This window comes from Mobula hypostoma, chromosome 2 (genome assembly GCF_963921235.1).
Source record: "Mobula hypostoma chromosome 2, sMobHyp1.1, whole genome shotgun sequence".
NCBI lineage: Eukaryota > Metazoa > Chordata > Chondrichthyes > Myliobatiformes > Myliobatidae > Mobula > Mobula hypostoma.
Window position 1 is genome coordinate 62,674,913 of NC_086098.1, and position 18,541 is coordinate 62,693,453.

General features: G+C 40.9%; 1 protein-coding gene across 1 annotated transcript in view; it reads right to left on the reverse strand.

Moving 5' to 3' along the window:
- The window catches only part of asap2a (ArfGAP with SH3 domain, ankyrin repeat and PH domain 2a), a 257,441-nt gene that overhangs the window by 66,702 nt on the left and 172,198 nt on the right, over positions 1–18,541 (reverse strand). Inside the window, exons 13-14 of the mRNA XM_063037946.1 lie at positions 17,745–17,793; positions 7,082–7,248 (exon numbers count right to left, since the gene is read on the reverse strand). Coding sequence (XP_062894016.1) covers positions 7,082–7,248; positions 17,745–17,793 — 216 coding nt within the window. The remainder of the gene's footprint in view (positions 1–7,081; positions 7,249–17,744; positions 17,794–18,541) is intronic.

An 18,541-nucleotide genomic window follows, 5' to 3' on the forward strand; every position in this document is an offset into this window, starting at 1 on the left:
AGTATACAACTATATTACCTTGTTATTTTACAACTAACTTACGCTGTTTGCATTGCTTTTTTTTGTATTAATATTACTTGTATATTTATATCTTAACAATATATTGGTTGCTATATGTTTTACCTTTTGTGTACTAATTCAATAAAAAGATTTAAAAAGAAACATAGAAAACCTACAGCACAATACAGGCCCTACAGCCCACAAAGCTGTACCGAACATGTCCTTACCTTAGAACTACCTAGGCTTATCCATAGCCCTCTATTTTTCTAAGCTCCATGTATCCATCCACGAGTCTCTTAAAAGACCCTGTCGTTTCTGCCTCTACCACCGCCACCAGCAGCCCATTCCACGCACTCACCACTCTCTGAGTAAAAAACTTACCCCTTACATCTCCTCTGTACCTACTTCCAAACACCTTCACCTCTATCAGGGTCACCTCTCGTCCTTCGTCACTCCAAGGAGAAAAGGCCGAGTTCACTCAACCCATTCTCATAAGGCATGCTCACCAATCCAGGCATATCCTTGTAAGTCTCCTCTGCACCCTTTCTATGGTTTACACATCCTTTCTGTAGTGAGGCGACCAGATTTGAGCACAGTACTCCAAGTGGGGTCTGACCAGGGTCCTATATAGCTGTAACATTACCACTTGGCTCTTAAACTCAATCCCACGATTGATGAAGGCCAATGCTCCGTATGCCTTCTAAACCACAGAGGTGGCTTTTTAGAAAAATTCATGGTTGCGCCTACTAGGCGATTCACTATACTGCTCAACAAAAGAGCCCCTGGTATTACAGGAACGACATTAAGATGGATAGAACATTGGCTGATTGGTAGAAGGCAAAGAGTTGGAATAAAGGGAGCCTTTTCTGATTGGCTGCCAGTGGCTAGTGGTGCTCTGCAGGAGTCAGCATTGGGGTTGCTTCTTTTAATATTGTATGTCAATAATTTGGATCATGGAATTGATGGCTTTGTGGCCCAGTTTGCTAGTGATATGAAGATAGCTGGAGGGCAAGTGGTGTTGGAGGAGGGAGGTTGCAGAAGGACTTAGAGATTAAGAGAACCGGCAAACAAGTGGCAAGTGTCAAGAAGAGAATGATCATGCACTTTGGTAGAAGGAATAAAAGCTTAGAAGATTTTTAAATGGGGAGAAAATTCAAAAATCCATAATGTTAAGAAACTTGGCAGTTGTCGTGCAGGATTCCTTAAAAGTTAATTTGCCAGTTGAGTTGGTGGTGAAGAAAGCAAGTGGAATGTTAGCACTCATTTCAAAAGGACTAGAATATAAATCAAGGATGTAATGCTGAGGCTTGAAAGGCAATGTTGAGGCCTCACTTGGAGTACCGTGAGCAGTTTTGGGTCCCTTATTTAAGAAAGGATGTGCTGACATTGGAGTGGGTTCAGAGGAGGTTCAGGAGAATAATTCCAGGAATGGAAGGCTTTTCGTATGGGGATCAATTGATGGCTCTGGGCCCTTACTTGCTGGAATTTCAAAGAATGGGGGGTGGGGGGTGGAAATCTTTTTTCAACCCTTTGAATGTTGAAAGGCCTAGATAGAGTGGATGTAGAGACCACGTTTCCTATGGTGAGGGAGTTTTGAAACGGAGGACACAGCCTCAGAATAGAGGGACGTCCATTTAGAACTGAGATGAGGAATTTGAGGAGAACTGAGATGAGAGGATATTAGGTATATTTAAGGTGGAAGCTTTAATTGATAGGTTCTTGATTAGAAAGTGTGTGAAAAGTTACCATAAGATGTAGGAACAGAATTATGCCACCTGGTCCATTGAGTCTGCTCCAGCATTTCATCATGCTCCATTTCCCTTATAGCCCCAATCTCCTGCTTCCTCCCCGTATCCCTTCATGCCCAGACCAATCAAGAATCTATGACTTGGCTTCCATCAAAGCCTTTCACCATTCGATAAGTTTCAATGAGGTCACCCCTCATTTTTCTGAATTCTAGTGAATACAGGTCCAGAGGCATCAGACGCTCTTCATATGACAAGTCATTCAATCTTGGAATCACTTTGATGAACCTCCTGTGAATCCTCTCCAGCTTCAGCGCATCATTTCTAAGACAAGAGGCCCAAACCTTTTCACAATACTCCAAAGTGAGATCTCACCAGTGTTTTATAAAGTTTCAACATTACATCCTTGTTTTAATATTCCAGTTCTCTTGAAATGAATGGTAATATCACATTGGCCTTCCTCACCACAGATTGAAACTGAAAATTAACTTTTAGGGAATCCTGCACAAGGACTCCCAAGTCCTTTTGTATCTGAGTTTTTTCCATTTTCTCTCCATTCAGAAAATAGTCAACACTTTCACTTCTTGTACCAAAGTGCATCACCATACATTTTCTGACACTGTATTCCATCTGCCACTTCTTTGCCCATTCTCTTAATCTGTCTAAGTCCTGTAGCCTAGTTACTTCCTCAAAATACCGTGCTAAAGTGGTGCTAAAACGTTTGTGAACCCTGTAGAATTATCTCTATTTCTGCATAAATATGACCTAAAATGTGATTAGATCTTCACTTAAATGATAGCCTTTCCGTTAAATAGGGGCCGTGGACAACTCTGATTTGATGGAGATGGACGTGAAAGCACAGAGGAACATCTGGAAAATTTCTGAAACGCTCGTTCGCTGCTGTCGTTACTGCGCGGTCAGGAATCTTTCGGAGGGAAGACCTCAAAATCCCCGGCTTTGCCTGCTGTGGGCGACCGAGATGGAGGTCAAATCGTTCGGATAGAGATGGCGCTCAGTACTCGGTGTCGAACAGCTGATCAGAGCTTTAAGTTTTCGGATGACTCAGAGTCGGACCGTGGTCGGGCATGGCAGGGAGAGGTTTTCTTCCTTCTCCCGTCTGCGTGAGATGTGGGACATTTGAGAGACTTTGAATTTTTACTGTGCTCATGGACTTCTTCAGCAAGTTATGGTATTGTTGCACTGTTGTAACTATATGTTATAATTATGTGGTTTTGTTAGTTTTTTTCAGTCTTGGTCTGTCCTGTGTTTTGTGATATCACACCGGAGGAAATACTGTATCATTTCTTAATGCATGCATTACTAAATGACAATAAAAGAGGACTGCGCGTCTTCATAATCTAAATCCTAAAACTAGGTAAGGAGAACTCAATTAAATAAATAACAAAAAATTATACTTGATCATTTATTTATTGAGAAAAATGATCCAATATTACATGTATTTTTGGAAAAAATATGTGAACTTCTAGGATAATGCCTGCTACAAAAGCTATTTGGAGTCAGGTGTTCCAATCAATGAGATAAGATTGGATGTGTGGGCTGCCCAATTAAAAAGGCACACAAAGTCAGGTTACTGACAGAGCCTGCTCTTCTCAAGAAACATCTATTTATATGCACCATGCGTCAATCAAACTTTCGGAGGACCTTAGAAGAAGAACTGCAGAGATGAATGAAGCTGGAAAAGGCTACTGAAACATTTCTAAAGACCTGAGTGTTCATCAGTCCATAGTAAGAAAAACTGTCTATAAATGGAGAAACCCAGTACTGTTGCTATACTCTCCCTATGAATGGGCATCCTGCAAAGATCACACCAAGAGCACAATGTCCAATGCTGAAGGAGGTGAAAAAGAACCCAAGAGTAACAGCAACAGACCTGCAGAAATCTTTAGAACTTGATAAAGTTTCTGTTCATGTGTCCACTATAAGAAAAAACACTGAACAAGAATGTTGTTTATGGGAGGATACCACAGAAGAAACCACTGCTCCCCAAAACAAACATTGCAGCACATCTCAAGTTTGCAAAAGACCACCTGGATGTTCTACAATGTTTCTGGGACAATGTTCTGTGGACAGATGAGACAAAAGTTGAACTTACCAGCAGAAATGCACATTGCTATGTTTGAAGGAAAAGGGGCACTGCATATCAACATCAAACTTCATCCCAACTGTGAAGCATGGTGGAAGGAATATAAAAACGCAAACAACAGGAATTCTGCAGATGCTGGAAATTCAAGCAACACACATCAAAGTTGCTGGTGAACGCAGCAGGCCAGGCAGCATCTCTAGGAAGAGGTACAGTCGACGTTTCGGGTCGAGACTCTTCGTCAGGACTAACTGAAGGAAGAGTTAGTAAGAGATTTGAAAGTGGGAGGGGGAGGGGGAGATCCAAAATAATAGGAGAAGACAGGAGGGGGAGGGATGCAGCCAAGAGCTGGACAGGTGATTGGCAAAAGGGGTACGAGAGGATCATGGGACAGGAGGTCCGGGAAGAAAGACAAGGGGGGGGGGAACCCAGAGGATGGGCAAGGGGTATAGTCAGAGGGACAGAGGGAGAATAAGGAGAGTGAGAGAAAGAATGTGCGTATAAAAATAAATAACAGATGGGGTACGAGGGAGAGGTGGGGCATTAGCAGAAGTTAGAGAAGTCAATGTTCATGCCATCAGCTTGGAGGCTACCCTGACGGAATATAAGGTGTTGTTCCTCCAACCTGGGTGTGGCTTCATCTTTACAGTAGAGGAGGCCGTGGATAGACATGTCAGAATGGGAATGGGATGTGGAATTAAAATGTGATCCTGCTTTCTCTGGTGGACAGAGCATAGGTGTTCAGCAAAGCGGTCTCCCAGTCTGCGTCGGGTCTTGCCAATATATAGAAGGCCACATCGGGAGCACTGGATGCAGTATATCACCCCAGCCGACTCACAGGTGAAGTGTCGCCTCGCCTGGAAGGACAGTCTGGGGCCCTGAATGGTGGTAAGGGAGGAAGTGTAAGGGCATGTGTAGCACTTGTTCTGCTTACAAGGATAAGTGCCAGGAGGGAGATCAGGATGGGGGGGACGAATGGACAAGGGAGTCGCGTAGGAGCAATCCCTGCGGAAAGCGGGGGGGGGGAGGGAAAGATGTGCTTAGTGGTGGGATCCTGTTGGAGGTGGCGGACGTTACGGAGAATAATATGTTGGACCCGGAGGCTGGTGGGGTGGTAGGTGAGGACCAGGGGAACCCTATTTCTAGTGGGGTGGCGGGAGGATGGAGTGAGAGCAGATGTACGTGAAATGGGAGAGATGCGTTTGAGAGCAGAGTTGATGGTGGAGGAAGGGAAACCCTTTTCTTTAAAAAAGGAGGACATCTCCCTCGTCCTGGAATGAAAATCATGGGTTTGGGGTTGCTTTGCTGCCTCAGGGCTTGCTCAGCTTGCAATCATTGAGGGAACAATTAATTCAAAATTATATCAAGACATTATGACAAGAGAATGTCAGGGTAGCATTCCATCACCTGAAGCTTAATAAAAGTTGGATAATGCAACAAGACAATGATCCAAAAGACAAGAGTATATCAACAACAGAATTGTTTAAAAAGAAGAAAATCCTTGTTTTGGAATAGTCAAGTCAAAGTCCTGACCAAAATCCTGTAAAAATATCGTGGAAGGACCTGAAACAAGGAATCCCACCAACATCCAGGGTTGAAGCAGGTTTGTACAGAGGAATGGCCTAAAATTCCTCCAAGCCGATGTGCAGGACTGATTAGCGGTTACCTGAAATGTTTGGTTGAAGTTATTGCCGTACAGGAGGCAGGGGTGGAGTGGGGGGTCCACACCAGTTACTGAAAGCAAAAGTTCACATACTTTTTCTAACAAATACATGTAATATTGAAGTTGCTGGTGAACGCAGCAGGCCAGGCGGTATCTCTAGGAAGAGGTACAGTTGACATTTCGGGCCGAGCTCAGCCCAAAACGTCGACTGTACCTCTTCCTAGAGATGCTGCCTGGCCTGCTGCGTTCACCAGCAACTTTGATGTCTGTTGCTTGAATTTCCAGCATCTGTAGATTTCCTCGTGTTATGTAATATTAGATCATTTTTCTCAATAAATAAACAAACAAGTATAATACTTTTTGTGTTATTTATTTAATTAGGTTCTATTTATCTACTGTTCTATTTATCTACTGTTAGGACTTGCGTAAAGATCTGATCACATTTTAGGTCATATTTATGCAGAAAGAGAAACTTCACAGGGTTCACAAACTTTCCAGCACTCCTGTATCTACACATAGTCTGTAAGCTTTGCAACAAAACCATCAATTCCGTCATCCAAATCATTGACATACAATGTAAAAAAATCAGTCCCAACACAGACCCCTGTGGAACACCACTAGTCACTGACAGACAGTCAGAATAGGCTCTCTTTATTCTCACTATTTCCCTCCTGCCAATCAGCCACTGCTTTATCCATGCTAGAATTTTTCCTGTAATACCATGGGTTATGGGGAGAAGGCAAGAAAATGGGGTTGAGAGGGAAATGGATCGGCCATGTTGAAATAGTAGAGCAAACTCTCTAAGCCAAATGGTCTAATTCTACTCCTATGTCTTATGATCTAATATGTCAGAGGATCTACTCCCTACATACGTATGCAATTTTGAAGGTGGCATGCCAGCAGCTTTTCATTGTTAGGAGTTTGAAGTATCAGCATTACCAGAGCCAAAAAGCAAACTATCAGAGAAAATAAAACATGGGAAATGTCATGTTTCTGTGCCAAATATCAAACTTTTAACATAGTAAGAGGACCACTGCATGTCATATGATACTCGGAACTTCTGTCAGATTATCAATGTTAACTTATAAGTATGACTTACGGTTGTTTTTTGATGTGTAATTATATTATAGCTTAGGTAGTAGGCAATATACCTTCTTTTTTATAAATACAGCTCTGTGGTGATAAAAGTTCTGATTAACCTTTCTATATATCGTAAGGTTGGCCTGGAGTTGGGTAGTGGGAGGGTGGGGTGGTAACTAACTTTATACGATTCTACTATGGGTGCTTCTCCTTAACTGTTATGAACTGTACATTTGATATGTTTGTTTTACACTGTATAAACCTCTTTTGTTTACTGTTTTTTTGTTGTTGCATTGTAGAAACTTATAAAAAAAATTAAAAACTAATAAGTACCAATTATAGAAAATTTTTAACATGTAGTGTTTTAAACAACACTTCAATAGTGCAGTATAGATTTATATAAAAAGAATTATAATATGTAGTTAAATGAAATCATGGCAAATAATCAATGATAATCCCTTTAATCACCATTTAATTGTAAATGCAAATTACCTGGTGCTCTGCAGTCACAACACACATCATTTCCGGTCATCCGCTGCACCTCTAAAATAATTGCTTTTGTTAATTCCTGGACAATGTTATTTTCTCCTGCATTATGATCCCCCTTGAAAGCATTGTTCAAAGCCTCTTCTTTACTGTTCTGCAAAACGGAAATCCAGCTACAAAATTGAAGGAAAGATACAAGAAATGCAAATGAAAAAATGCTTGCAGAAAAACTGTTAAACCTAATGCACAAAAAAGTTTGCACAAGTTTGAAGGTATTTATTATTCCTTTTAAACAGTTTTTAACTCTTACCCTTCTGGCTGGATGTATGCACCATTTATTAATCATTCTCTGGTATTTTGAATGTACTTTGTAATATTATTTTATTGAACAAATGCTACTTTGATGGCCAAACAAACTAATCCATAAAGGGATTTAAGGAATTGGTGATAAGTTGGAAGAACTGCACTAATATTATGTCTACTCACACATAGGATGAGGGTTGATGAGCCCAGTAAATTTGTGCAATTGTTAGACACAATAGTGGTTTAATGCTGATCAAGTAATCTTAATGCAAAGATTCAAGATGCAGAAACACAAGTACAAATGAAATGAATTTAAAAAACTGCAACAAGAACTCACAATTAGCAATGAAGACTATAAAACTTCTGGAATGTGATTTTAAATAAAATAGTCTTGTTCACCGGCACTTATTCAGTCATGTAGCCTCATGTCAAATATAGGTAAAAGAACCTGCTACATATTAAGTGTCTTCCTACTGCTGATGTTCAACATGAATTGTTAACCATCCGCAGTAGGAAGACACTTAATATGAAACAGAATGACTCATGGAGAAATCCTGCAGATTCTCAACAATTCTCCAACTGGATATGCAACTGTGCACAAAACAAACAAAAAGAGTAAGCACCTCAATTTGCGGTAATGACGTATGACCTCTACCCTCAGTCATATTATTTGATACCACTACCATATTAAATGACAGATTTAGTCATTTCCTAACTTAAACCAGGCATCCTATAAAGGCAGTTTGGACAACTAAAGAAGGGCAAAATTCTATGCTAAAGAGTAATTAGCTGGCAAATCTAAGACAGAATGCTCACATGGTGAAGCTATAATACAGACCTAACAAGCATACTAAAAAGCAACAGCAGTACGCTAAAGACAAAACCAAGAAATCCCTCAATCTAAGCAATCAAATCAAAGCTCCACAACCCAGGCACATGTCAGAAACTACATACCTTAGAAGCTACATAGATTTTCTCAGTGATAGTGGCACCAAGCACAAGCTGGGCTATTTGCAATAAATAAAGTCTTGTTAGAAGCATTGTTTGGGTGATCCAAACAGATCTTCTCCTGAAGGTCCATGTTATAGATGCAAGATATAACCAATTTTACTCACATCACAAAATATCAAGAGATAGCTAAATTGTCTGGCCCTTTCAACATCTGACACGAAGCACAAATCAACCAGATCATACCTACTCAAGATAGGACAAATCAAAACAAACCAATCACGATTCCAGTGTCTGCTCAATCATCACTAAGCAATGAAAGGTGTCATCAACAATCACTGACACCTCAATTAATAATCACTGAACATTAGTCATTTTACCAGTGCATTATTTTCATTTAGCTGGACTACATGACTTCAGATACTATTACTGCCTTAGTCCAAGCGTGTCCACGATTCCAGAGGGGAGCAATGCTGTTTGCCTTTAACATTAAGGCAGCATCTAACCAAATGTGCAATCAAAGAATCCTAGCAAAGTTGAATCCAGTGAAAATTTCTGAGACAAAATCTATGCATTAGATAAGACAATCTCTAGAATACAGTGAAGACAGCGGTGCTTGTTGAAGCCTGGCCTGCTGAGTTCCTCTAGCATTTTATGTGTTAGGATGCTTGTTGAAGGTTTATCATTTCACCCTAGGTAAATACTGCAAGAATTTCTCAGAACAGTGATTAACCCCTAACCAATATTACTCCATCAATGGCCATTCTTCTATCACAAGATCAGAGGTGGAAATATTCACTAATGACTGCAAGTTGGTCTTTCACAGAATCTTGGTAAATGACACTGATTTTGATGGTAAATGTTAACTATTCTGATGTTAACCATCATCATTTAGATGGAAACTAGTTAATGATTTCCATGCACATGCTGTCAAAACATGTCACTCACAAACTTGCTAAGCTAAATTTGTTAGTATAGTCTTACGCTCAGGCAAAGCTCAGATGATTCTTGAATCAACATACACAAAATGCTGGAGTAACTCAGCAGGCCAGGCAGCATCTATGGAAGAGTAAACAGTCAACGTTTCGAGCCAAGACCCTTAATCTGGATTGGAAAAAAAGATGAGCAATCAGAGCAAGAAGGTGGGGGGAGAGAAGGAAGAAATACAAGGTAGTAGGTGATAGGTGAAACTGGGAGAGGGAGGAGCGAAGTTAAGAGCTGGGATGTCGATTGGTGAGATTAAGGGCTGGGGAAGGGTGAAACTGATAGGAGAGGATAGAAGGAATGGAAGAAAGGGAAGGGGAAGGAGGTGATGGGTAGATAAGGAGATAAGGTAAGGGGGGAAAACGGGAATGGGGAATGGTGAAGGGGGGCCATCACTCGAAGTTCAAGAAAGTGATGTTCATGTCATCAGGTTGAAGGCTACCCACATGGAATATAAGTTGTTGCTCCTTCAACCTGAATGTGGCTTCATTATGGCAGTAGAGAAGGCCATGGACTGACATGTCAGAATGGGAACGGGGAGCAAAATTACTGCTGCGATGAGGCCACACTCTGGTTGGAAGAGCAACATAGTCCATCTGGGTAGCCTCTAAGCCGATGGCATGAACATCGATTTCTCGAATCTCGGGTAATGCCACCCACCTTCACCATTCCCCATTCCCATTTCTCTCACTCACCTTATCTCATCCCTCTGGTGCTTCTCCCCCTTCCCCTTGTTCCGTGACCTCTGTCCTCTCCTATCAGATTCCTTCTTCCCCAGCCCTTAATCTCACCAATCGACTTCCCAGCGCTTTACTTCACCCGTCTCCTCCCGCGGTTTCTCCTATCACCTATTAACTTATATGTCTTCCACTCTCCCCCAACCAACCTTCTTAGTCTGACTTCTCGTCTTTTTTCTCTAGTCCTGAAGCGTCGACTATTTACCCTTTTCCATAGATGCTGCCAGGCCTTCTGAGTTCCTTCAGCATTTTGTGCGTGTTGCTTGGATTTCCAGCATCTGCAGATTTTCTCCTGTTGATGATTCTTGAATTTTGAGTCAAGTTAGATGTAGCAGAACATCAGAGACCCCACTATTATCAATGAACATTGTAAGGCTGCGGACTGATCATGGCCTAACTATATTTAACTAATACATTGGTGGCCATCCCTTCCATCATAAAATCAGGAATTATAGATATTTGCCAGGAATGCTATGTTCCACTCAAGGCTACTGAGTTGTTTGTAAATGTCAGTTATTCTAAAATAGAAGGGAAAGGTAATCACACAATAATTTATCTTGCATTTTAGTTCAATATCTTCAATCTTTTATGATTTTCAGGTAAACTTTTAAAGAAAAACTCCAAACCAATCTGTACCAAATATCAAAATAAATTACCAATGTTCCCTCTAGTTTGTAATGACCAGTGTATGCAAAAAGCTTCTGCTGTGTAATTTTTTGCCCAATAACAACAACATGTTGAATAATTTCTTCAATAAAATCAGTATAACCAAGCCAGTTCTAAAATCTCCAGACAAGCAATTCCAAACTCCATGTTGTCAACACCGCATCAGAAACTGGAAAAGGAAATGCAACTACGTATGATCATGAAATATACTTAACATGCCAACGAGATAGAGGGTGACCACCTTTTTTGTAGTTTAAATACTTTTGCACACACATGCGCATACCTTAGAGGGAACATTGCTTGCAACCAGTCAAGAGGTTTGGGCTCCGCCAGCTCGTAAAGCTTTCATGATTTTTACAGGTCTTCCTCCCACCCACAGCCAGTTGAGAAACCACCAACATTCAAACTATGCTGCTGCAGTCCAGGACTTTTGGGCAGCAAGAAAAGCCATCAAATTTGGGTCTGGTGGGGAAGCTTGAACAGCAGTTCCAGACTGGGACCGGATCCACAAATCTGAATCATTAACATCCTCAGTACCTGAAGCAGCAAATAACATTTGGTCCAGACAAGTTTTAGATTATGATTTCTCAAGTGAGTGATTTTTTTGATATTCAATGGAATTACCATTGACAAATCCCGCACCATGAACAGGATCAGAAACAGTGTCCATTACGCAAATTCCAAAAGTAGGCTAGAAGCTATGCATCCCATTAGAAGTGGCTCATATAACCTCTCCCCCAAGTCATTCCAATATCTACCAAGCATATATCCATTAGCCTAGATTAATCAGCTCCAAAAACATTCAAGAAGCTCAACTCCATTCTTGATAAACAGCCCTTGATTGGTACCCTGTCCACTCCTTACACTTGTGACACACTGTGGTGTCAGCACGTACTATCTACAAGATGCACCCCAACAACTCACTTAGGTTTCTTTGACAGGAACCCCCAAATTCACGATCTTTAATACCTAGAATAAGAGCAACAGACATGTAGGAACATTACCACATATCATACACTAACTCAAAAATGGAAATAATTAGCCAATCATTCATCATCAATGGCATAAAATCCTGCAATTTTTAACTTAATGCATCTTAGGGATATTTAATTACATTTACTATTGGAATTCTTTACCAAATGCACTGCAGCAATTCAAGAAGCCAATTCACAGCCTTCTTCCCAGAAATAATGCTCAATGGGCAATAACTGCAGGTTTTCTTAGTAATGCACACATCCCATGGATAAATAAATTTTAAGAAATTGACATCCTAAAGAAGTGTACAACAGATGAATGTTAAATGACATGAATTCCAATCACAATAATACAAGGTCTTTGACATGATAGCAATGATTTAGGTTATACTTGCCATCAGTTGTTTACAGTAATTTTAAGTGTCAATGCACAAGCATTATGAAATAATGGTTTGATTGAACAGTATTATAAAATGCAGCTATATTCTAACTCTGAGATGTAATTTGCCATGAAACACAAATTCTTGGTTGTGCATTCTGTCTTAAAATCTCTTAAAATATTTGGAAATTAGTGAAGATAATTGCATAACCCTCATTATTTACAAGGGAAATGGACAAAGACTTACTATGAATACCAAAAATGAAACATGGATATCTCTTATTTTGTTGGACGATCACACAAAAGGCTGCAATGACATACATGATCAATACCTTCAAAGATACAACTTCTTTGTAGGTTTTAGTTTATGGGCTTCTACCTGCAAGTTTCTAATGATCAAAACAAGTGTCATTTATGTTTGAGTTAATGCAGGGTTATAGGGAGGAGACTGACTAGCTTTTAACTTTTTTCACCAACTGCAGCAGCTGATAGACTGAAGCACCAAACAGTAAAATTTTCAGCACAACGACTCACACTTCTGATCCCAAATTTGGCAGCAAAGCTATTGTTGACCCCCACTGTTCCTGACCCTCGATCCAGTTGAATACCCAGCCCACACACAGAATATATGTCAGTACTAGATATATATTAACCTAGCTGCTGCTTTAATTTACCTATTGAAAACAAATAGTTACAAGTCTTGGGAAGACATATACATGAAAATACCAAGATAAATGTAATTTTACCTATTTTGTGAAGAATAAACTTGAAATCCAACAAATAAAAACATACAGTCCAAGGTCCAAATCTCAGATCCAGCACAAGAGATCAAATGAGATTGTGGCTCAGGCAAGTTGTTTTTTTTAAGTTTGTAGAGATGGTGTTGGGAATGGTGGTGGTGGTGGGGGGGGGTGGTGGAGGAGGAGTTAGAGGTCAGGTTACGATTAAGAGACATGAGGAAGTTAGAAGTCAGTTTACAGTCAGCGAAGTGGACATGGTGACAAAAGATGTTCAGAGTCTAGGCCTTTGCTCCACATTCGAAGTCTAGCGATATGGACAGGTGGTGTACATCCATAGATATTGGGCTGGTCAGTTAGTGAGCCCAGAGTCCGAGTCTGGAGTTTGGGGTCCTGTGATCGGCTAGTGTGAGGTTAATACCAAAGATCAAAGCCTGAAGATTGATTTAGAGTCTGATAGTTGAAGCCAAATAGCCAAAGCCTGGAGATTTGACTGTGGTATAGATATGCGGGAGGGAGGAAAGGGACTTGCTTTTGGTGTTGTTGTTCCGTTGTTTGCCGTGTTCTGTATGTTCTGCTGAGGATTATGGGCATACAACGTGGCACCAATGTGCGCTGATACCTATGGTCTGCCCCCATCACCACTGTCCGCTTCCATGTCTATGTAATAAAAAAAAACTGAATCTGATTCAATCATGGTAAGCAGGATTTCCTAAACACTATAGCAGAGGCCTCGGGACAAAAATGCAACGCTTTAACAACTCTCCCAGTTAAATACTGCTGGCCTTGCAAGCACACAGTTCCACAGATAGAAAGTTAGAAAATAACAATGACTTAATGTAGAGAGAAGTACAATTTCTATAATTTCCTACATGGAGCTTAGAAAAATAGAGGGCTATGAGCTAGGGAAATTCTAGGCAGTTTCCAGGTTAGGTTACATGGTCGGCACAACAGTGGGGGCCAAAGGGCCTGTAATGTCCTGTAGATTTGTATGTTCTATGTTCCTACATTTCTCCTCAGTTTCACATTGTTCACATTATATGCCGAGGCAAAAGTACTTGTGCATAAACAGAGAAGATCATCCAATAGCAACAATGAATTGAATGAAGTCAATCCCAAAACTACAAATGAACATTCCCAGCATTTTCAATTCTGGGATGATTTAATGTGTCCCATGGTGAACAACACAAATACAGATTTGAATGTGTTAGTTTATGTGAAAGGCCTTCTATTCAACTCATTCAAGTCATAAGAACTTTCATGTTTTTAAATTTAATTAGTAACTCACAGCTTCACAATATAGTAACAAATTTTAAATTCTTTATCAAAGGTTCAAAGTACATTTATTATCAAAGCATGCAAACAGCATACAACCCTGAGATTTATCTTCCCCACAGTCATGAAACAAACAAAACCAAAGAAAATCATAGAACCCATACAAATAAAAACATCAACACCCCTCCCAATGCACAAAAAAACGAATTATGCAAACAGCAACAAAAAAATTGAACAACACAGAATATTAAACACAAAATCAAAAGATTCCAGGCATATTCAGTTCAGCTCAGTTCATTACCACTCTGATGAAAATAACAACAAAAATAGAGCAATCAGAAACACATCACAACATGAACTAAAGACTTCAATCCACAAACTGCATCAATTAAACCTTGCTGAAGACCAAGAAATCGGATAGGCAGGTGATAGAGAAGGGATGCACTCAGACCGATGGCTTGAGTTGTGTCAATTTTAATGCAAGAAGCATCATGAACAAAGCGGATGAGCTTACAGCGTGGATCAGTACTTGGAGCTATGATGTTGTGCCCATTACAGAGACTTGGATGGCTCAGGGGCAGGAATAGTTACCTAGAGGTCCAGGCTTTAGATGTTTCAGAAGGACAGGAAGGGAGGCAAATGAGGTGGGGGCGTGGCACTGCTGATCAGAGAGTGTCACGGCTGCAGAAAAGGAGAAAGTCATGGAGGGGTTGTCTACGGAGTCTCTGTGGGTGGAAGTTAGGAATAGGAAGGGGTCAATAACTCTACTGGGTGTTTTTTTATAGACCACCCAATAGTAACAGGGACATTGAGAAGCAGATAGGGAGGCAGATTCTGGAAAGGTGTAATAACAACATGGTTGTCGTGGGAGATCTTAATTTCCCATATATTGATTGGCATCTCTCTACAGCAAGGCATTTAGACGGGGTGGAGTTTGTTAGGTGTGAATATGTAGATAAGCCTACAAGAGAAGAGGCTGTACTTGATCTGGTATTGGGAAATGAACCTGGTCAGGTGTCAGGTCCCTCAGTGGGAGATCATTTTGGAGATGGTGATCGCAATTCTTTCTCCTTTACCATAGCATTGGAGAGGGATAGGAACAGACAAGTTAGGAAAGTGTTTAATTGACGTAAGGGGAAATATGAAGCTATCAGGCAGGAACTTGGAAGCATAAATTGGGATCAAATGTTCTCAGGCAAATGTATGGTAGAAATATGCCAAATGTTCAAGGGATATTTGTATGGTGTTCTGCATAGGTACGTTCCAATGAGACATGGAAAGGATGGTAGGGTACAGGAACCGTGGTATACAAGGGCTGTTGAAAATCTAGTCAAGAAGAAAAGCTTACGAAAGGTTGAAAAAACTAGGTAATGATAGAGATCTAGAGATTATAAGGCTAGCAGGAAGGAGCTTAAGAATGAAATTAGGAGAGCTAGGCGGGGTCATGAGAAGGCCTTGGCAAGAAGGGTTAAAGAAAACCCCAAGGCATTCTACAAGTATGTGAAGAGCAAGAGGATAAGACATGAGAGAATAGGACCAACCAAAAGTGACAGTGGAAAAGTGTGTATGGAACTGGAGATAGCAGAGGTACTTAATGAATATTTTGCTTCAGTATTCACTACGGAAAAGGATCTTGGTGATTGTAGGGATGGCTTACAGCGGATTGAAAAGCTTGAACATATAGACATTAAGAAAGAGGTTGTGCTGGAGCTTTTGGAAAGCATCAAGTTGGATAAGTCTCCGGGACCAGACGAGATGTACCCCTATAGGAAAAGAGGGAAGAGATTGCTGAGCCACTGGCAATGATCTCTGCATCATCAATGGGGACAGGAGAGGTTCCAGAGGATTGGAGAGTAGCAGATATTGTTCTCTTATTCAAGAAGGGGAGAGAGATAGTCCAGGAAACCAGTGAATCTTACTTCAGTGGTTGGTAAGTTGATGGAAAAGATGCTGAGAGGCAAGATTTATGAACATTTGGAGAGGCATAATATGATTAGGAATCATCAGCATGGCTTTGTCAAAGCAGGTTGTGCCTTACAAGCCTGATTGAATTTCTTGAGGATGTGACTAAACACGTTGATGAAGGTAGAGCAGTAGATGTAGTGTATATGGATTTCAGCAAGGCATTTGATAAGGTACTCCATGTAAGGCTGATTGAGAAAGTAAGGAGGCATGGGATCCAAGGGGACATTGCTTTGTGGATCCAGAACTGGTTTGCCCACAGAAAGCAAAGAGTGGTTGTAGACGGGTCATATTCTGCATGGAGGTCAGTGACCAGTGGTGAGCCTCAGGCATCTGTTCTGGGACCCCTTCTCTTCGTGATTTTTATAAATTACTTGAATGAGGAAGTGGAGGGATGGGATAGTAAATTTGCTGATGGCACAAAGGTTGTGGGTATTGGGGGTATTGTGGATAGTGTGGATGGCTGTCAGAGGTTACAGCGGGACATCGATAGGATGCAAAACCGGGCTGAGAAGTGGCAGATGGAGTTCAACCCAGATAAGTGTGAGGTGGTTCATTTTGGTAGGTCACATATGATGGCAGAATATAGTATTAATGGTAAGACTCTTGGCAGTGTGGAGGATCAGAGGGATCTTGGGGTCTGAGTCCATAGCACACTCAAAACTGCTGCGCAGGTTGACTCTGTGGTTAAGAAGGCATATGGTGCATTGGCCTTCATCAACTGTGGGATTGAGTTTAAGAGCCGAGAAGTAATGTTACAGCTATATAGGACCCTGGTCAGACCACACTTGGAGTACTGTGCTCAGTTCCGGTTCAACAAACTACAGGACAGGTGTGGAAACTATAGAAAGGGTGCAGAGGAGATTTACAAGGATGTTGCCTGGATTGGGGAGCATGCCTTATGAAAATAGGTTGAGGGAACTCGGCCTTTTTTCCTTGGAGTGGCGGAGGATGTGAGGTGACCTGATTGAGGTATATAAGATGATGTTAGATATAGGTCGTGTGGATAGTCAGACGCTTTTCCCCAGGGCTGAAATGGCTAACACAAGAGGGCACAGTATTAAGGTGCTTGGAAGTAGGTACAGTGGAGGTGTCAGGGGTACGCTTTTACGCAGAGAGTGGTGAGTGCGTGGAATGGGCTGCCAGCGACGGTAGTGGATGGTGGATACAATAGGGTCCTTTAAGAGATCCTGGATAGGTACATGGAGCTTAGAAAAATACAGGGCTATGGCTAACCCTAGGTAATTTCAAAAGTAAGTACACATTCGGCACAGCAGTGTGGGCTGATGGGCCTGTATTGTGCTGTAGGTTTTCTATGTTTCTATTTCACTTGAAGCCTCATGGAACCCTCTTGGAAACAGCAAGCTCCAGATCGCTCAATCGGCCAGAAAACGCACCGCCAAAATGTAGATCATAGGCTCCAACAGTAGCAGAAAGAAAAAGACGTTTAAAAAAAAAGTGAAAGTAGTAGTTTCGTGAGCCACCTGGAGGATGTCGCCCTTGAACACACTATTCGTTGGTGCTATCTTCTTCCCCGTCATAATTGGACTGGGGAGGTATCACCAGTCATACTGAACCTGAAAACATGCTAACTTATGAAAGACAGTTCACAAAATAGCAATAATTACTTGCTTCAAATCCATTATTATTATTAACAATTCTTCTTAAGCTATATGTATTTTCATTAATATTTTTAAAACTTACACTTGGCATTCCTGCTCATCATCCACCTGAAAATGGTATGTTCTATCATCTATAAAAGAAGATGCACCATCCAATTACAAGCAGTCAGAAATTATTAAAAAATGCTTTCTACACTAACTTGATTACAAAATATTTCCAAAAATTCTTCCTAACACTACACCCTCCCCCAAAAGTTGATATTATAAATGTCATTAATGTGCAAGTCTCATAACTTACTCACTACTCTGAGTTAAGAGTTTGTTGTGTTATCATCTCCCTTACGAGAGAGATGAGATTGGAGGAGGATACCAGCGGGGATGACGACAGAGCAGAGATGGCTGAAGTTCCTCTGAATAGTTCACAAGACGCAGGATAGATATGTCCCACAGAATAAGTTATTCTCAAATGGCAGGGGTAGGCAACTATCAATGACATATAATGTAGCAAAAGTGAATGGGAAGTTGGATGATTGGGAAGCTTTTAAAATCCAACAAAAGGCAACTAAAAAAGCTATAGGAAGGGAAAAGATTAAATATGAGGGCAAACTAGCCAATAATACAAAGCAGGATTCCAGAAGTTTTTTTTCAGTTATTTAAAGGGTAAAAGGGAGGTGAGAGTTGATATTGGACCACTGGAAATTGATGCTGGTGAGATAGTAATGGGGAACAAAGAAATGGCTGATGAACTTAATGGGTACCTTGCATCTGTCTTCACTGTGGAAGATGCAACCAGTGTGGCAGAGGTCCATGGGTGTCAGGAAGCAGGAGGGAATGCCATTGCTATTACAAAGGAAAAAGTGCCAGGCACACTCAAAGGTC